This window comes from Protopterus annectens, chromosome 4.part0 (genome assembly GCF_019279795.1).
Source record: "Protopterus annectens isolate FY-2018-M chromosome 4.part0, PAN1.0, whole genome shotgun sequence".
Taxonomy (NCBI): domain Eukaryota; kingdom Metazoa; phylum Chordata; order Ceratodontiformes; family Protopteridae; genus Protopterus; species Protopterus annectens.
The window spans coordinates 1494131039-1494152684 of NC_056733.1; the positions used below are offsets into that span (position 1 = coordinate 1494131039).

The window sequence follows — 21646 nt, forward strand, 5'->3', positions numbered from 1 at the left end:
TGTGTTTGTAATTTGGGCACCTTAGCAACACATAGCTGTATTTGTGGTGCTTGGGAAATAAAAACTCTTACTGTGATTTCTGAATGCGCTAAACAGCTCTTTTCCACTTATATCTGAACACTGATTTTCTTTTTCACCAGAGCAGACTCTGCTTTGATAAAAGTGTAATTTTATCATCACTATTTTTAATTAGTTTTGTGCTTATAGAGGCAGGAAAATATTTAAGCAATAACCGACAATGTTGCTTTAGTATATTAAGATTTACCCATGGTTGATGTGGTTTAATCACGAGGCCGAAGCCCGAGTGATTAAATAAAGCCAACCGTGGTAAATTTCAATATACAACACCATGGAGTCGGTTACTGCTATTATACAATGATATTATTTAAAAAAAAAAAAACTTACTTTTCTTAAATAATGTCTTTGTATAACAGTGCCATACTGACCTTCCGCGGCTGGTAATAGCCTGGTGCCTTTTTTTGTTCCCACGCATACCCAGTACATCAGTGCTTTGGAAAGGAAGCAATGAAGAAAAGAAGGTCTCCGTTACTCTGTTTTTTTCTTTTCTTCTTTTTTTTTTTTTATTTAAAAAAAAAGTTTCAGACAGTTTACAGGTAAGAGAGAGACAGTATGGAGGAAAAACAAAGAAAATCAGGTACATGTCTTTAGTTTTAAATAATGTACCTGATCTTCCTAGTATTTTCTCCAAGCTGTCTCTCTCGTTTGTCTGGACTACAGATTTTTTTTAATTTTTGTTTTAAAAAAAAAAACTTACAGAATATACCAACAGAAAAAAGTCCGGGTGACTGGACCTTTTTCCGTTGGTATATTCTTGGATTTACAATGGGCACGCTGGTTAGGCTGGCCAATCAGCGTGCTCGTTTTAGAATATTAATGGCCAGTCACTGTATAATTAGGTAATTTGACGGCAGAATATTTTCACCCAAACTTAGGACTCAAGGTGCCACCTAGAGCTATTTTGTCATGACTGATTGACTTACACAGAAACTACATTAAACTAGTGCTGCCAAAAGTGCAAGTAACCGGTGCTAGCATTGTGTACAACCGTCTACTGTAAATAAAAGATCTATAGGTTTAGTTACGTAAAAGAGAATGGACAAATGTGTTTTATTGTTAGTAAAGGTATTGCATTTGCATGTGACACTGAGCCACTCAAGTCATCCCTGGCATTGTCACAAGTACTCCAGTTATGACAGTGACTGACTCACAGACATTTATATCTCACTGTCCATGATGGTGGAGCAAAGTAAATTTACTCTTACGTAAATGTGGAGAATACCTGCCATGTAGAACCCATGGGTGGAAGACTCTGTATGTCATCATGTATTGGGAGGAAGAAAGGGTGGTTGACAGAGGATATGCACACTACACATTGATATGTGACAGAGGTTAGTGCATTTTTATAGTAATTGTTGTGAAGCGCATCTCTGGTTACCCAATAACGTTGAAGAGCAGTATCATTAACATCAGAAAAACACCAGCATTTTAATCACATGGGTAGGTTTTAATTCTGTAAAAAATGACAGATTAGTAGAAATGATTTTAACAGTTCAATCATCATGAACATACTGGCACTCTATCATGAACAGACTGGCACTAGGCTCTGGATACAAACCATTATGGAATACATACAATCTTAAAATGGCTATGCTATAAGATGGTCTTACAGCATAGATTGCTACAGCATATATTTACAGTATATACAAAGTCTAGCAGTTCTTCTTTACTAATCATATCTGCTCTTGGAAAGAAAATCCTCTTTACAATTATGAAGTATCAATGTGTACCAATGCAAACATACATTCCTCACTCTGACCTGATCCTGAAAATGAATATAGTTAGACATTTTAAAATATGATTAATATGATTATTGTGAAACAAAAAAGAAACATCACAGGCAAAATATGTAACAAGGAAAACTGTACAGTAACGTATCCGAGCATTTGACTCTATCATTGCTTGTCACACAACTTGCTTGAGAACTGGTGTTGAAAATGGAGCTTGAACCTGTAAAGGGAAAAACTATTAGACAAATAATTATTATGGACATTATTATTTTTACAGTCAATCTGCAAAACTGTTTCAACAGGATTAGGAACAGTCCCAGTCGGATGGATAACACACAGCTTATCATTATGCATTGTGGATTTCAAACTTCTACCCTTGCCTTGGATACTGCGTTATGGTATCACTTCTGTTTGGACTTGGTTGTGGTATCACTTCTAACGGAAACTAAACACTTGATGTGGATCTGTTACTCCTGGATTAAACACTTCAGGTTTACTTTCCAAAATACCACTTTTCAGTTGAGACTCATCGAGAGCTACTCAAATATGCCTTCTGTTTTTTCTAACTATGACACCATACTCTGTTTTCACCATGTAAGCCTTCAGTTCATTACTCTTCTGCACTGCAACATCTGCTGTGCCCCACTTTTTCTTCCCACAAACTTTAAGCATACTGGTTGAAGGATAGGTTGTGCAGAATAATGTTTTTTTGTAGATGTAGTTCAATGTTCATTTTATTTGACTTAAATGTACAGAATAGTTAAGTTTGGATTGTTAACCCAGTCTGCCAAGTATTAGCTGAGAAGGGTTTACTTCTGTAGCACTGTGTGAAGTAGCTCAATGTAACATGAAACCACTGTGAGGCTCGGGTTGTCTCAATATGTTCTGGACTATCTGAACCACTCTCAGCTTTACTGTTTAAATGAGAATAGTGAGGACTTAATATAGTAGTAGTTAAATAACTATCATCAACAATCTATAGGAAATCAGTTGACACAAACTGTGTACCATTATCTGTAACCAGTTTAGTAAGTACTTCACTTACTGAGAACAGTTTAACCTGGCTTTTAATTGTTAGCTCATTGTGGGAAGTACATGTATTATTTTTATGTCATGACAGTTAATAGTCCAAAACTACAGAACGTTTTTGCTTTTAACCTCATGCAGTTCAGCAGCTATACTTTGCCAAATACCTTGTGGCAAGGGTTTTGGTATTAATGTCTCACGTTTCTGAAATGGTTTATGGGCAATACAGAAGTGACACTTTGCCACTAGCTTTGCAATGTCATAGTTGAAGAAGCACCTTTGATCATGAAAGCGCTTGCAGGTTTTTGTGGATTAAGGTGTTTTTATTTAAACCTATGGTCAACTTGACCTTTTTGCTTTATAAATTTATATGTATATGGGACTATCATTTATTTGCACATTTGGATTGATTATTCAACACACTGACGTTAATTCTTTCTTGACATTATGTGAGACCTTTATTAGCAATCTGCATTTGATGTAGAGTTTCAGAACACTGTGATTGCAGTACTATTATTTTATCCTGATACAGCAGTAACCCATTATGCTATGATAGTTGTGTTGTTATAGTGTAGTACTTATACATAAGATGTTTGGTTTGTGCCCAATGATTTGGCCATACATCTCAAACATATTGGATAATAGCTTGTGACTCATGATCATTTCTAGCAGTTTATGTTAGGTTTATAGGTTAGTAGGTGTTTATTAGGTTAACGACCACAAGGCCCTTTTTAAGGCTAGCCATGCATCCCAAATCTCTGACAAGTTCTGATACCCTTGATAAGGGTAAGCATAGGCCTGGGAGATGAACCACTTACAGGTTACCTGTTTGCAATAGAGACACAGGTGCCAAACCAGGGATGAATTTCTGGTTTCCCATCCAGTTGTGCAAGTTGCACTTGAATTGGTTTAGGGAGGAACTCTGCTTCACATGGATGGAGAGCCTGTTCCAAAGACGGGGTAGTCTCTGGGATACATACCTATCTCTCCAGTAGGTCCTAACCAGCTTTTCTAGTCTTTTGGTAGTCACATACTCTGCACATAGGAGGCAATACCTTCTTCCATGTTTGATAATAGTTGATCATGTATAGGATTTCTGGATAACATGTTCACTACAACTAATTGCTTTTCAGGAATGTGGCTTGCTCTGGCATTAATCATTTTCAGTCTTATAAACAGTCTCTAGTATCTGGGTGGCACTATCTAGATAAGCGGAATTTACTAGTGGAATGGTTTGTTGTCAGATTGGAATTGGAAACACTCAAGACCTAATAGGTTTCTGGAAAATGTCTCATATCCCCACACACTCACAAGACACTCATTTCCTGATCTGTGAATACATGTTCAGCATCTGTTAATATTTTCACTTAATGGACAACAGGATGCAACACTTGTTCATCCATTTGGTGTCCTGATGCACCTAAGCCATAGCTACCTGTATCTGTACTCACAACTGTTGGTTTAGTGACATCACAACATGCTAGCTCTGGAGCTGCTGTCAGCATTTCTTTTACTCTGCTAAAAGCTTGGGTTTGAACACATCCCTATGACCAGGTAATGTCTTTCTTTAACAGGTCTATTAATGGAAGTAGCACAGTTGATTGGATCTGGCAAAGATTTGCCCAAGAAGTTAATCATGCCTAAGGCTTGTCATAGTTCAGTTTCACAAGATGGACTTTGCAAGTCAGCTATTGCTGTGACCTTGTTTGCATCTAGTCTAATTCCACTAACACAATGTGACCAAAGTACTGAAGCTCAGACTTTCGAAACCAGCATTTGTTTTGGTTTAGCTTTAACCCAGGGGTGTTAATAGTATTGAGCACTATCTTTGACCTCAAATCATGCATCTCTTTGGCTGGACCAAATATCAGGATGTCAACCATAAGAATAACAGCAACATTAATCCCACTGAGCGAGTCAGACATTTTAAACTGAAAGATTTCAGGTGCTGAGGATATACCAAACAGCGGTACCTTCAAAAATAACCTTCCCATTGGAGTAATGAAGATTGTCAGCTTTTGGCTTTCTTCCTCGAGGTGTATTTGCCTAATCCACTGGAAACAACTAACAAAGAAAACAGTTTAGCACTGACAAGTATAGGTGCTATGTCTTCCAGTGCATGTAGAACAAATCTTTCTCACAGAACTGCATCATTCAGCCTTTTTAAACCATCTCATATTCCTACACTGATATTTTTCTTCATTAATGAGGCCATTTCAGCACACCAATCAGTCGATTCAGTTATACTTTCTATTACGCCAAGACTTTCAATTCTATTGAATTATGTTTCTAGTTTAGACAGTGTTCATTGCATTTGTTTACAGGGTTAGTCCAAATGGGCAGACAGCTACCTCTTTTTAGTGGATGCCCATGAAGAAAAGCTCTGGAAAATTGTACAGGAAATTTCACAGTCTTGGGTGTGGTTAAGGCATATGGAAAAGCATTTGGTTTTAGTTTAATTTTCACTCTTTCACAATTAAGCAAACAAATTCCACCGAAGAGATCTATACTGACATTGAAAACTATCTTGCATACTACAGCACTGATGAGCACATTATTTATGTATGGACCACCTAACACATACACACAAAACTCAAACTTCTGCTCCTTCCACTCAGACAAGACTAGAAATCTACCAATACACTTAAATTTACTTGCATGGATATGAATTTCTCTCTCTGCCTGAAGCAAATGAAGATGCTTCAACAAACTTTTACATGTAACACGATATCATAGTAAAACCAGCCCCTGTATCAGTCTTGAAACTCACTTGCCAGTTTGCTTCAGTATCACACATGGTAGTGACTGAACCCAAAATGTTTTTAAACATTATTTTCAGTTTTGTATTCAGAAGCAACCTCTTTAATTAACTTTTGTATTACAAATGATAGCAAAATGGCCCTGCCTTTTACCTCTCTTACACCTTCAGAACCACAAAGCAATAAAAAACAAAAAAGAAACAAACCGTGTGATGGAAAGGTGCAACTCACACTACTTTAATAAACAAATTGAGGGCTTTTGTCCTGGTATCCGGACTTCATCAGAAAACAAATTAGCTCTGCTCATACATACCTCCATAACGCATTCCCAAAAAACAATTAATTGTTAGAAACACATCACTGGCTGTTAACTAATTACCTAACTAATTCTATCTGTCATTTAAACTTAAAAATTAAATGAAAACAAACATCCTGTTAGAACCACTCTACCAGCCTAACAAAAAACAGTAAAAAAATACAAACATTAAAAATCATATATAAATTACATAAAAAGGCTGCTTTTAATTTTAAAACACTACTAATGGAAACCATATAATTTAAGCCCCAACCTCAACCTTCCATAGCATTGGTTTCCAACTGCCATTTTAATTCTTTAAATTCAAGTATGTCTCCTATCAGGCCACCCCCTCATATCCAAAGTAATGAGGTCTATAACACAAAGTATAAAGCTATGACTTGCACCTTTCCATCACCAGCTTTTTTCTCTCATATACCTTCCATCTTGTGTTGCACCTCCCTGACTCAGCATGATAATGGGTACACTTCATGCATTTGCCAAGCTTAAACTCTCTCTGTATATTTGCTTAGTTTGACCAGAATTATGCCTCTTTGTAAACTTCCCACTACATGTACATTTTAAATCATATATATCCCCTACCACATTTAAAGTAGCATTATGGGCCTGATTCAGAAAACTTTGCTGCACGGTGGTATGTGAATCTGTGTGACAAGCAGTAGAGAGCAGAGTGTATTATTTATACATACACACACACACACACACATATATATATATATATATATATATATATATATATATATATATAGACACACACACACACACACACACACACACACACACACACACACCTACATGAGCATACTAATTAAAGCTGCTTTAATAATAGCATACATCTCAAATGCCAAAGAAAACGGACTTGCTTGACGAAAGTATGTTGGCACAACCCACCAAAAACGAGTGTCCAAATTGAACTCAGCTAGGGTTTATTAAGAAAATCCACGATGCATAAACACAGTTAAATATAAGAAACATACTAATGGGTTAATGAAGTAATTATTTACACAACTAAATAAGCAAGGGCATTACGTAATTTTAAAATATACGCAAAGTACAACTTATACATTGTTGATGGAACCTAGCAATAATCACAATTATTACTTTAATTATTGTTATTATACATTTTTAGAGGCTAGCTTATAAATCGTACTAACACGGGTTTAGCGCTTTCTTATACAAGCGCACACTCGCTAGCTTATATGCATTTAGGTGAGGGTTCATTTAACTCGTACAACATTTACTCAAGTTAATGTTTACATTCCATTAATTTAAAATTATTTTGTACAAGGATTTACAGTGGAGAGCATACTTTCTTTCTTTATTGGTCATACTGTGTTTTTTTAATGATTCTTATTCATTCCTTATTCCCTATTTATTGATGATACGCTGCTTCATTTTGATTCATTTTGATGCATATATGAAGTATATTTGATGCATTTTGTGTATGCATTTTAAATGTATAACTGGATGTACGCCGTAATCACATAAGTATTTGCATAGTACTGATTTCAGCGTTGTGCTCAATGAGATAGTACTGGTTTGCTACTACAGTACTACAGCACTATTTTACGTATTTGTTTTACATTGTCAAAAGCCTTAAAGCACGTTATGCCTTTAATTTTTTGAATTTATTTAATTGATTACATCACTGACTCAACTTATTTAAACTACAGGAAGTGATGCAAAACTATTTTTGAAAAAGTTTGGCATGAGCCAAACGAAAGCGCTTACTTTAACTGTGTTTTATGCATCGTGGCTTTTCTTATATTTAACTGTGTTTATGCATCGTGGATTTTCTTAATAAACCCTAGCTGAGTTCAATTTGGACACTCGTTTTTGGTGGGTTGTGCCAACATACTTTTGTCAAGCAAGTCCGTTTTCTTTGGTTTTTGTTGGTTTATCTATACTCTTACTGTCTTGTACATCTCAAATGTCTGACTGTGACCAAATGACTGAATAAATGATAAATGGCTGTAGTAATGCATTTCATCTTACTGTGTTAGACGCATATACTGCAACCTAATGCAATCCTCAAAGATCTGCCACAAACGGCAGACCTTTTACTGAATGTGCACACTTCCTATGTTTGATTATGATCAAATGACTGAAATATTAAAAAGTGGCCAATGTAATGTATTTCAGCATGTTGCTGTCAAACACATACAGTGCAACTCACTGCAACTCTCCCTCCTACTACTGTATACCCAAAAACAAATACATACTGTCATGCCATCAATTACAGCCACATTTTATTAATTTTTTTTAAATTTTGCACTTTTGATGCCCACTGTTTGACAATCATCCATTTCTCTCTTGGCCTACTGACACATTTACTTCCCATAACTGAGATGAGTGTCAGATGAGGGGAACACCATTCCGGCAATCACCAGGGGTGATTTGTGATTTTATTTTATTTTGTGTCCTACTCAACTATACAGCTACCTATAGAAGGCTGTGCAATGAGTTGAAGGAGTTCATACTCAAAAATCAATACTCTTAAAGGCAAGCCACAAAATAAAAAAAAAAGATTGAAATCTCAGGAAAACAGTGAATGTAGAACAATGTTTTTCTCAAAAGTTGTTACTTGTAGGATGTCCCCTGTACCCACTGATGGGGGAACAAGCCCCTTACTCATGAAATTATATATCACCAACTCAGGGACCATCATACCTTAGAAAAAAAGGAATACTCCAAGGAACAGTAATCTTGTATATGTAAGTCTGCATGTTTAGTCTTTCTGGCTTACTATTATGGGACTTGGACTTTCAATAACCAAGCTGAATGCATTAAGCACTGTCCTGCAGTTCCATGAAGACATCCCCAGCAAGCAACCCCAACTCCTGTCATAAGGTACTACAGGCTATTTTCCCAGTGTCAACTAGAAAGAATCAAGCCTGCAAATATGTTCCTTGTGCATGTAATCTCCCTCTCCCTCTCTGAGAGAAGTGACCAGGCTTTGTCCCTTCATCTTCTCTCAGCCTGTCTGGCTCCTCCAGATCCAAGGCTTCTAATCAAGCCATGATCACCTGGGTCTCAGGCAAGGCTCCAATCCACTGTGTCATGCAGCCAGGTAATTACAGGCATTTTACTCACTGTGTATGCCTCAGCTATCTATTTGTGATAAAATGACTGAATGAATACTTAAATTGTGAGCAACACAATGTACTGCAATTCAATACTGTCTGATACAGTTCAGCCCACTGCAACCCTGGCACACCTGCACATACATACACACACACACTCGCACACATGTACCCACCCATTACAGACAATTTATTGACTATGTTCATCTCAGATGTTTGAATATAATGAAATGAATGAATAAATAAATAACTAATGGCCAGAGTACTGTATTTCAGCTCACTCATGTCAGGCACATTCAGTGTAGACCACTGTAATCCAGACACACATACATACATGTGCACACCACAAATGTCTAATAGCAATTGAATGAATAAGTAAATACACAAACAATAGTCAAAGTAATGTATTTCAGTGTGTTGCTGTTAGACACATGCAGTGCAATGCACTGCAACCCCCCTGCATGCACACAAACACATGCATGCCCACACATACACAAGCAAAAACATGCACATGGACAAGAAAATTCAGCCTCATTGATGACATGCACACAGCAGATTCTGTCAGTGATCAAATGAATGACTACATACATAAATAATGAAAATAGCAATGTATTTCTGCTCAGTGTTAGAGTTGCACACTGTGGAACACATTTCAACCCCCTCAAATACTCATGTGCACACACAAATACACACAGACACTCAGACACACACACACACACACACACACACACACTCATACACACACACACACACACACACACACACACACACACACACACACACACACACACACACACACAAAACATTAACTACCATAAAATGCATCCTGTCCTACAAGTTGGCTGTTAGTGGCAATCAAAGATTTAAATTAGCAAAATTATTTAACAGAAAAGGTGTTCTACCATACTCAACAGTCCGGTCTGCAGGTCACTCTTTTTTATTTTTTATTTAAGCTGCTTCATGCACTGGTCATGTGATATAGTCTGCACCAATGGGAAAACTGCTTATGCTTTATCTAGCAGTCCAAATAGCCCCCCACTGAAATGCCATCTGTACCCCTCCCCAAATGGAAAGACGACATGTAATATGGTGTAATCACTTTATTCTCTTTGGAGGCATGCACATAAGTGCTGGGCTGTTTTAAAATGTAGCTCTGCTGAGTCGAATGCCATTTTATTTTTTATAGAAACCAGAACTCTATGCTTGAGTTGCAAGTCCTGGAATGGGAAAATCAGACATTTAAAAAAAATAATAATAAAAGCAAATAAAGAACACTTTTACTCTGAGAAGACTACAAACCAGAAGTTCAATATCACAAGCCACCCTTGGCATCAGCCTTATTATGTTATCTGGTGTGTTGTTCACCAATGCCAGTAATGCTTTCAGTGGATTGTTAAGCAGCCATACCACTAATTCCTTGTACACAAAATTTCTTGGAAACTCTGGCACAGAAACACATCAGACACGTTAGTATGTGTGCAGGTGACAACAGGTAATGCTGCAGTTCTATAAAAATGTAACCTGTTACATAACCACCATGACATCATGGATTTCTTTCAGTTGTTTTCATCTGCAAAGTTTCTGCTGGAAAAAAAACAGCCTCAGAGGATTTAGAAATAATAGCCATAATACAGAAGACTTCTCGGTTTTTGATTACTTTTACATCCCCAAATGTCTTTCTTCATGCAAAAAGCTATCAATTAAACAGCAACATATATGGTAACTATACTCAGCTGAAATGTACTGACCTTTGATCCATACAAATAATATGGCTGAACATTAGCAGGTTTATCTCTCTGGGGTTCTTGTGTAAATGGAATTGCAGTCCGTACAAACCTTGGGACAAAGGAAAAATATTGTTAACTGGTTCTATAGAAATGTTTAATATAAGGCAGAAATGTGAAGTAATGCAATTAAATTCAATCAAGATGACTTACTGTTTCATCTAAATATGTCAGCATTTATCTCATCCTGGCTTATTTCTGTTTCATAAAAGTTTAAAAAAGTCTCTTCTGATAAGCTGGTATGCTTGATGCTATAGCATTGGTTACTAGTGATAGTGGAGCAATTTTGCTCCTATCATGCAGGATAACTGCCAACAACAGCAATTTGTCTTATGAACAAGTCCATGGAGACAGAATAAATTATTTGACTGGTGGCATGTTATGAAACACAGTAGATGTGGAATCCTGACATCACCTGCTATCCTGTTAGCCTCCCTGTACAGGTTAAACTCAATACCATAATGACATCATGAAGATGGACTGCCTGAGATGATGTACCTGAGGGTTGACAAGGTGTTTTAGCAAGATTATTCTGAGCAACAAATAAAAAAAATCTAGTATAATACAATTATTTCAGTCCTCTCCTACAAACATCTCTTTTCATACATGCTTACACAAAATGACCACACAGATGGAGACTGTGAAATTCTAACTCAGATTTGCTGAATAAATCTATTTACACTTAACATGTTGCTTCATTCTACGACTATAATTAAAACCAAGTTGGCAAAAAGAAAAAAATGAAAAAAGGAAAGTAGATCTTAAAAAATTTCTGTTAGACAATTCAATTTCATCTGCTTCATGTATATGGTAGTCAATTACTTTGTTGCCATCTCATACCTCTGATTACTACTAGATGTGTCTAAGTCTCAAATATATTAACTGTTTCCCACACTTCTTCAGTTATTTCTAGTTAGCTACCTGGCAGCATTTAGCAACACATTATTTTGTGCTTACTGATATAATTGCACAGATAATTATAGAAACCTGGGGCTTGATTCTAAAACTATTTATGTTTGGGGTTATTCCACTCCTGAGTCCTCAAGTTGTATACATTAATGCAGCATCATGACGGCTTACACCTGATTCTAAAATCTGAAATCCACCTTGAGACACTGCAGTACTTAGAAGCATAGCTCTAAATTATAACTTCCATAAATAGGGATAAAGCAAAAAATATTTATGGACCTCCCACAAACTAGGGATACTTTAGAAATAGTGATACTATTAACTTAGAACTTCTCAAAACAATGCCCATTTTTACTAGGGATGGAATAAAATTCTGAGACAAAACTAGAGGTGCCCCTAAAATAGGTAAAGTTGAAAGTTTTGCTTAGGAGTGTTATACTGGCTTTGAACTAACTAATGGAGATGCCCACTGAAGTAAAAGGGACTATGTGGAGAAAGAAATTGTTTTTGTAGGCAATATGTGATTGATTGTTATATGAAATGTCTGGAGTACCTGTTTTGACATACAGGTAGAGCTGGTTGCATGCAGCAGAAGAGTCCAAAGGTGCTGGACTTGGAACAGGTGCATAAAGGGTAGTGCTGCATAGGAATAATTTAATTCATTTAATCAATACAAATCACAACTCTTTTTTACATAAGTTTGGGCTAAACTTCTGTACACAGACCCATGGCATGCAACCTCTGTAGTCTGAGGCCAAATAATGAATGTGCGCAAAGTCTTATAAGTCATGCCTATGGCATTCTTGCCAAAATTAGTAACATTAGACTCTGCTTTATTTAGCTGAGTCTCAACTGTTCACGGACCACAGTCTTTTAGCCGGATATTCATTTTATAACCAGTTTGCATGGGTTGCCACTTGAACAGGCATGTGATTTAAAGCAAGTTAAATACAAAGACCATGAGAAGGGAGTGTGAGTTTTACAGTTAGATGGCAATTTGGCAGATTTAGGGTAAAATTAGGGTTAGGGAGTGGGAGTTAGTTTTACTGTTAGGATTAAGGAGCAAGGTTTGGAATGGGAGCAAGGAGTTTCAGGTTTAGCAAGTGGCTTTGGGATTACAGTTAAGGAGAAAATGTGAGATTTAAGGTTAGGGGCAGGAAGCAGGATTTGAGTTTAGGGTTTGAGAGTGACTAGAAGTTTTAGGTTTAGGAAGCAAGATTTGCAATTAAGGTAAAGGAGTGGGTGGAAGTTTTAGGGATAGGTAATGGGGGTTTGGAATGCAAGTAAGTAGACATTTCAGGTTTAGGAAGTGAATCTGGGATTAGGGTTAGAGGGTAAATGTTAAATATGTTTAATGCTAAATGTTAAATAAATAAATAATAAATACATGTGAGTTTTAAGGTTACAATTAGAGAATAGGATTTGCATTTAGGTTTGGAGAGTGACTGGGAGTTTCAGGTTTAAGGGGCAAGGTTTGGAGTACGATTAGGAATCAAGTGGGTGTTTTACATTTAGGGAGTGGGGGTTAGAACTGGGGTTATGGAAAAACTGGGCATTTTAAAGCTAGGGTTAGGGAGTTAGGTTTGGAGTTAAGAGTTACAAAGCAGGTATGAATATTAAGGTTAAAGTTGGGTTGTGGGCAGGTATATTTATAAGTGCTGCTGGGAGTTCAGATACCTGCATTTTGAACAAGTAAAAAGTAGAAGGTGAAGCACAAACTGTAGGAGATCACTGGCACTGTGTGGTCAGGCATGTTTATGGATCATCTGAATCTTATGCTGCAGGATTGGCTGCCTTTTCCTTATGTCCATTTTTACATGGAATGTTTATGAATCCCATTATCTGCTCTGAAAATAGTATTCATTGTAGAGAGTGTGATCCTAGTACATTGTCCTAATTAAGGTAGACATGCTCCGCATTTGACTGCAGCATACTTGGGCAGGGACTTCCAAGATGGCTGCACACTGAGTAATAGCTTGTTTCTAGCTCTCCCAGTGCAAAAACAGAAAGAGAAAGCCAGTAGACTTGTGTTTATAGGTGAATTTCAGTAACTGGTTAGAAAGTACACTGCCTGGATGCCAGGAATAAAGAAATACAGAAGTCTTGGAAAAAATCAGCCACAAAAAGTGAGAAACACTGAGTAGGGAGAGCTCAGCAGCTGTCGGTTTTTACCGACTTTTGGGGTCTAAATAATGGGGTGCCACAATTCTGGAGTGGCACCCGTTAATTTCTGAATTTCCCGGCGCTTTTATTTTAAAAATTATTTCCCAGCTTTCTGAACTGAAGTCATCAGATGAGTGATGACGTCAGCTCTGTGAAATGGCCTGCCAGCCTGTCGGAATTGAGCTGAAGCTCAACGTGCGTGCATTTCGAGCTGGCGGCTGCTCAAATCCAAATAACCACGGCGCAATGCATTTTCAATGCTACTGCTGAACAGGATATGGATATCTATGCTGTGAGTGAGGGATAACTGCTGACCCAAGTCCCTCTTCAACGCTACCAAACGGGATAGGGAGAACTGCTGAGCCAAGCCAAGCCGTTTGAAGAAGCAGAGCTGCATGGAAAGGTAAGGAGAGGGAGTAGTTTTCATTTGAAAGCAGAGGTGTGTGAAGAACGAGCTTTTCATTTGAAGAAGCAGAGGTGTGTGTGTGTCTGTGTGTGTGTTTCCTAAAATTGTTTAGCATTTCTAGCTAAAGCTAGTGATGCCCAATGAATTTAATATCATTTTCCACATTTATTTTTATGGCTAAAATAAGCTCTTTAAGTCAGTATTTTTTAGTATTCGCTCATGATGATAAATGTATGTACTTTTTGCTACTAGATGTCATTCCAAAACATAAGTATGTTCATGGACAGGAAAAGGTTTAGAACCAGATCCAATACTCTTTAATGGTAAACTGGTAGGAAATAAACCATAACATTATTTTCAGTGCATAATGGGAGGGCGGAAATTGCAGATTCCAAAGTAGCACAGTTCTTGGTTGCCACCTTTTCAAATCCCCAAAGGTGAGACGTATTATGGAAACGTGCAATTGTACAGGACAATGCATACCTGCCAGTAGTGCAAAGGCCTGGTCTTCACTTTGTTGCCATAATAAAACTAATTTCCATGGAATTTGAGTTCTCTCTCTTGTTCCTTATCATACTGAAATGTTTCAGACAAAAGTAATTGTGTTATGCACCTTTTTATGCAACTTAGGAAAGATTTTTTTGTTCTAAAATATCAAGACATTTGCCATTTTTTAAGTTTCTTCACAGGATGTAACTGCCAATTTAGGGATTGTCCTGTATAAATTGGGATAGTTGGCTAGGCTTAAAATGGCCCACAAGGGCATCTAGCCTGGTACTTACCTATGACAGGTGGCTGCCCTAAGTATTTCCCAAGGAGAAATTAGCGAGGGTGGGGGTAAGGAAATAAGATCTGGGAGAAAGTTATCACAAGGGAGCAGCAGTGGCATAATTTTAATGCTAAGCTACTCTTCATAAAGGGAATTACCTGGAAGAAAAAGGGGCATAAGCTCAACAAAGTTTTGATGAAATCAATGTATGGAGCTGCATCCCTCTGATGAAGAGGGACAAAGACCTGATTAGCTGTGGGCCATTTCAGGCTAGCACTATAGGAGGAGACATAGAGGTTTGTATTACAAAGCCAAGGAATGAATGTCATTCAGGGCACTAATGTAGCTACCAACTGCTGTAGGGATGGGGGTTAGGTGAGGTGTGTGTATGTATGTGTGTGTAATTCTCCAGGTGAATATACCTGGTAGCTAGAGGAGGTACTCAGGCTCAAACGTTGTACCTTGGGAACAGGTAACAAGATCCTAAAGTCCCTACCCACCACCCCTTCTGAAAACGTTCTAGATTTATGCCTCATATTTTTATTCTGTTCCTCATAAAATCTGTGGTTTTCTGGATTTCAGTGAAGGATTGAATTCACTAAATAATGACAGGCATTTGAATTTCAGACTTCATATTTTTCAGAAAATAAATGGTAACACCAAACCTTTTATTCTAGCAATATTCTAAGCTTATAAGTTCAGTATTTGAAATTTGCCCCTATTTTGGAGCTGTATTCCCACATTATTGGCTTTGTCCAGTTTTTTTTGTGCTAAGAGGTTGAGAGAGCTATGGGGAGAAGTGAGATGAGAACTGAATTTTGTATTCCCCCATTATTGGCTTTTTCCAGTTTTTTTATGTTAAGAGGTTGAGAGCTATGGTGAGAAGTAAGAACTGAATTCACTAAATAATAGCCATTTAAGTTTCAGTCTTTCTATTGTTCAGGAAACTGCTGATTTGGCATAGTGGCATGTTGCTCTGACTACAGCGCACAGGGTCCTGGGTTCAAGACTTGGCAGTGAAATGCATGGTGGTAACACAACATTCTATACTATCAACTTTCTAAATTTATACAAGCAATGTTTAATATGTGTCCCTGTTTTTTGGGCTTTTGTCCCCCCCCCCCCCAATAAATGTAGGCTTTTTCCAGATTTCTTGTGCTGCAAATTTGAGAGATATAGTTGTGTGTTGAGTGGATTTTACAAGTTTAGTGTTGCTTATGCTGGGTCTGCTTGCATTGTTAAAAGCATAACAGGTTAAAACTTGCTTTTGATGCAGAAGACTGTGGGTTCTACTCCCACAGTATGTAGATGCACTGCTGATACAGTACTGTGTTGTTGTACTTTTAAAGAGGGTGGGTAAACAAGTCAAGGGTGTAGCTACAGATGCAACAAAAGTGAGAAAATGTCATGCACAAGGGCATTTGTGCCTCAGTGGAAAGAGCAAAAAATATCATTAACCCAAATTCAGGTACAGGAAATCATAATTATTATGTTCTGTGCTGCATTATAAGAAAATATTTTTAAACAAGTACAGTACATTTTCCAGCATTCAAGATAAAACACATATTTTTCTACTGCAGACAGTGGAGAACCAAGAGTGGCCAGTTAATAGCACCTGATTACAATGATAGTTTTGATGCTTCAGGATGAATGTAAGAGAGGCTCTGTCAGTACTAGGACTAAAAATTGGAAGTCTTAAAACATGCAGTTCACCTAGTTTATTTTGTTGCGCATTTACAGCTAATGAACTGGTCTGATAACACAAATCAGAGTAAGTCAAGCAAAAAACTGAAACTGAATAAGTTCAAGAAGCTATGCAAGATGCCCATAGCTTACACTACTGTCATTCTATTTATATACACACACACACACACTCACACACACACACACACACACACACACACATATATATATATATATATATATATATATATATATATATATATATATAAGTGTGCGTGGAAGTAGACTTTTATGATGGAAGTGTTCTGAATTGGGCAGCTTTGTCATTATTGGTCCATGCATTTTGTTTCATTGCCTACTGGAAAAATGTTCAAACAATAAATTTAAAATGCGCTCCAAGTCTAAAAAGTGTGTTGTATTATACAAGGAATATAATTTAATAAAGTCAGGAAGGTGTATCAAAGAACACGTGTATGTTTCTTGTTTTGTGTGCAAGGGGCCTATGATTTGAAAACAGCCCAAAGGTAATCTTTATCCAACACTGGCCAGATGCATTTTCTTTGGGTTTCAATGAATGTGAGTTTCAAGGCCAGAAAAGTTTTAATGCTAAGTCTGTTTTCACTGTGAGACAGTACTGCTTTGTTTAGCAGATAATAATCTTTGTAAAATTAAAGCAGTATGCACACTACTGTTTATGGTAAATGGGGGAAATTGCCAGGTAATGGGACATTAGAATGGCTGCAGGGGGACTCTGGTGCCATATTTTGGTTGTCTTTTCTTCAGTTTGCGTTTGAAAGTTGGTATCCCACAATTCCATTGGAGCAGGCGAGGTTACACAATTATGTATGCAAATTTTATGTTAATCAGCATACAGATTTGTACCTATTTTTCATGGGCCTTGTCCAGATTTTTGATGTTTCCAGGTTGTGATAAGCTACATACAGACCTAGTTAAAATAAACAAAAACACAGAGAATATATTAACACAAACAACAAAAGGCCGGAACAAATGGTAAAAGCTTTAAACAGACATTTAGATGACATGATAAAGCTGCAAAAATCAGAGGTCAAAATGAAGAAAAGGCTGGCTAAATATGAAACTGCTCAGGAAGAGCTGTTTCAAAAAATAATAGAATTAGAGAACAGAGCACATAGGGAAAATTTGAAATTTTCAGCTATACCAGAGAAGTAGGAAGGAACAGACTGCATTAAATTTATGAAAGCACAAATAAGCAACTGGACTGGTATTCCACAGCAGGACTTAGTTGAACGGGCACATCGTGTGTATGCTCCAAATCTAGGTATAAGAAAGCAACCTAGAACGTTAATAGTAAGGATGCACAAAGAGTTGATTTTTGTTAAAACTGTGGCAGAAGAACAAAATACTAAAAGTAGGTGACAGTAGAGTGTTTGTGGAGAATGATTACTCATTGTACACCAGGCAAAAGAGATGTAAATTCATCCCTCTATTCAGAGAATGTTGAGACACAGGTATGAGATTCAAACTGCTGTATTAAGATGTCTTCAAGATATTCTTCCCTGGAGGGACAAAATCATGTTTTGATGAGGTGCATGCTAAGGAGGAAATACAAAAGTTTGTCCAATAAAAAGTGAGCTGTAAAACAGAAGGAGATTCAGCTTCTTATTCCTCTGGTAATAAAGATCACAGATAGACTGCATCTGTGAAACCTTTTCCAGTGTTTCAATGGAAAACATTGGAGAGAAGGAAGGGAGCACGAGAGTTGACTAGAAGTAAGAGTATGTTGGAAATTAAACAGAGGCAGGATTTGGGTGATGGAAAAGAACAGTAATAAAATCAGTAACTCAGTAATAAAATCAGTAACTTAATGTGGGAATACAATGCAATAATTATATTTGTGAAATATGACAGCACAAGAAAATCTGGAAATATTGGACTCCTTCAAAATTTGTTTGCTGAGTGGGGGACTCTAAAGTATATACCCTGTTCCATGTAATTAATGTTCAGAAAAATGCTTTGGGGAGAGGAAGAGAGGTAGAATGCTAACTGAAGTAAAGAAAACACTTTCTTTTCTTAATAGTATTGTATTTATGTTGCATGGTTTTCTTTGCATGCTATATTCGGATGTAATGGGGATTTGTAAACAAATGTTGTTTTTATTTTTCTCCCCTCTTCTCTTTTTCTTCTTGTGCAGTTTTGAGAAACATAGGGAATGTAATGATAAAAAAAAAAAAAAAAAAAAAAAAAAAAAAAAAGGAAAAAGGGAGCCTGGTTAAGGGGGCATGACAGAGTTCAAATTAATGTGCTTTTTTCATTCTTGCATGGGGAAATGACTGATTAAGGACCTTTGCTTTAAGACAGAGAGCAAGTAAATGAACAACAATATTGAATATTATAAGTTTTTTTTCTAGCACTTGCAAATATGTGTACTAAGTAGCATTTCTGCAGCTGGTCTTCATGCCTCCATGGAGACAATCTGATAAAGAGAAACTGGAGACAGTCTGGTGGAAGGGGATTGGTTGAGGGAAAAGAAGAAAAAAGAACAGAGAAATTCACTAGAACATAATGTTCCCTGAAAACAGTCTGGGGAATTACCAGCTGTGACAGCTTTAAAGATAATACAAAACCAGTTAGACTTCAAAGGATCACAGCAGGTTACTAAGCTAATGGCCCTGGGGCCCTTACAAGCCTAGCCAAGAGTTTATCCCCAAAAAAGAAACCTCAGTCAGCAACTGTCACCCCTGTCAGTGAGGGACAAAGGTGGAACCCTTGGGACAAACTTGTGGTTTCCCATCCTCTCATCAAGGCTGTGCTTGAAGAAGGTCAGCAAGGTACTCTGTTTGGCATGTATAGAAAGTCTATTTCAGAGACGGGGCAGCCTCTGGGAGACAAACCTGTCTCTCCAGCAGGTTTTGTTGATGTCGCATATTAGATTTAGGCCTTTTGAATGGGTTATGCGTGAGGAGATAGACTTATGAATATGGAGCGTCTCTAGTAGTGCAGGGTCCGATATTGCCTCATAGGTGTGAACAGATCACCTTTGAGCAATCTGTATGATACTGAGTACGGCTATAGTGATTTGAGCCTGTGCCACATAGAACAGGTGTTAGACGCCATGGATTCTCTTTCTGAGGTATTTCTGTAGCCTTTCCAGCAGTACAGGTATTTGGAGAGGTACATACAAATGGGGCGTAATACTCAATTATAGGCCTAATCAGAGGGAGGAGTACAGAGAGGTAATAACCTCCTTTTTTCTGGATGCAATCCATTTACTTATGAGATGAACCAAGTAAAAAGCTTTTCTGACCACTGCCACTACATGATGGTTGAATGTGAGATTTTGTCAACTTGAGTACCAAGGTCTCTCACCACATGTTGTGTGCTTAGGGGGTTGCAGTCCATGTGGTAATCAGTAGAGGCCGTGTTTGTGCCGAATGGTATGATGGTACATTTTTTTTCATTTAACTTAAGGCCATGACTTTGGCACCAATCATGTGTTGCTGTGAGACCCTCTGGCAGTATATTAACATCATTCAGGGAGACAATTACTGTCATCCACAAACTTGGTCAGCCACATGCTCTTTGTCTTTGCCTGGACCTTTGAGAAGTAGATACCAAACAGTAGGGGTCCCAGGACAGATCCCTGGGAACACTCATATCTCTCCATAAATTTCCCTAATGAAACTATCCTTCTTGGGGATGTAAACATTAATTAGCATAACCTTAATAATCCAAACCCTCCACAACACATAAACCTCCATGGATTTACACAACTAATTTCTAAACCTACCCATACTAATAATCATTCTTCAAGCTCCTTGATAGATTGGATACTGGTTTCTAACCCCAGTAAATACCATAACCCTGAAACTTTACCTGATGCCCTGAGCAACCACTCACCTATAAAAGTGCTACGATACATCACCCACCTCCCCAAACCACACCAGCTTATCGCCTGCTGCATCCTTTCATCCTTTAACCCAGACACTTTTAAAACTCTCCTCTCTAGAATTAACTGAAATTTCCTTACTCAGCTCCCACTCAATGAAGCAGTAAATGCCTTCAACTCAACTTTCCTAAATATTTTAAATTCTCTACCACCAAGAAAAGTTCGATTAAAGGCAAACATTTCACCCTGGCTAACTAAAACCACCCATACTCTTATGAAATCCAGAGATAGGGCATGGAAAACACGGGTACAAACCAAACTTCCAGCTGACCTCCTAAAGTATAAAAACTTAGAAATCAGACAAAAAAAACTTATCAACAAAGGCAAAAAAGAATTTTATTATAATCCCCCAAAACATTAAAATATGATCCAAAAAAATTATGGAATTCTATAAACCAAATACTACATCCAGGTAATCCAACCTCACCAAACCCATGTCCTGACAAGTCACTTGAAGAAACTGCCAATACCCTCATCATCTACTTTATCGAACCCATTTCCAAACAATTTAACCCCAACCTCTCAAACAACACTTCTAACCTCCCTATACACCCCTCAACCACAATCTGAGTAAACTCCTTCTCTCTCAAACCTGTCTCCACTGACTATATCAGAACTCTACTCTCAAAGCTCAAACCATGTTCTGTATCAGCAGACAATATTCCTTCTTACTTTCTCCAGATTGCTGCACACTCCCTTGCTATGCCTGTATCTATACTAATCAATCATTCCATCTCTGAGTCTAAAGTTCCTTCTATCTGGAAACAGTTTTACACTCTTCCTGTTCTTAAAGGAGGTTTAACTCCACAGAAATATCTAATTTCAGACCTATCACTATCCTCTCCTCTCCTCTCCTTGAGAAATGTATACACAAACAATGCATCATCTCTTACAAGAAAAACTTCTCACTCCAACACAGCATGGGTTCTGTCCCAAGCATAGTATAACCACAACTCTATTATCATTTCTCAACACCTTAGCCCTTGCTAAAGATGATCACAAACTCATATCC

General features: G+C 37.5%; 1 protein-coding gene across 2 annotated transcripts in view; it reads right to left on the reverse strand.

Annotated features, from left to right (window-relative positions):
* CYFIP2 (cytoplasmic FMR1 interacting protein 2) overlaps positions 1 to 21646 on the reverse strand; it is a 2832302-nt gene that overhangs the window by 761611 nt on the left and 2049045 nt on the right. For both annotated transcript variants that reach the window (XM_044069335.1, XM_044069334.1), the window contains exon 23: positions 10741 to 10828. In XM_044069335.1, the coding sequence (XP_043925270.1) occupies positions 10741 to 10828 (88 nt within the window). The remainder of the gene's footprint in view (positions 1 to 10740; positions 10829 to 21646) is intronic.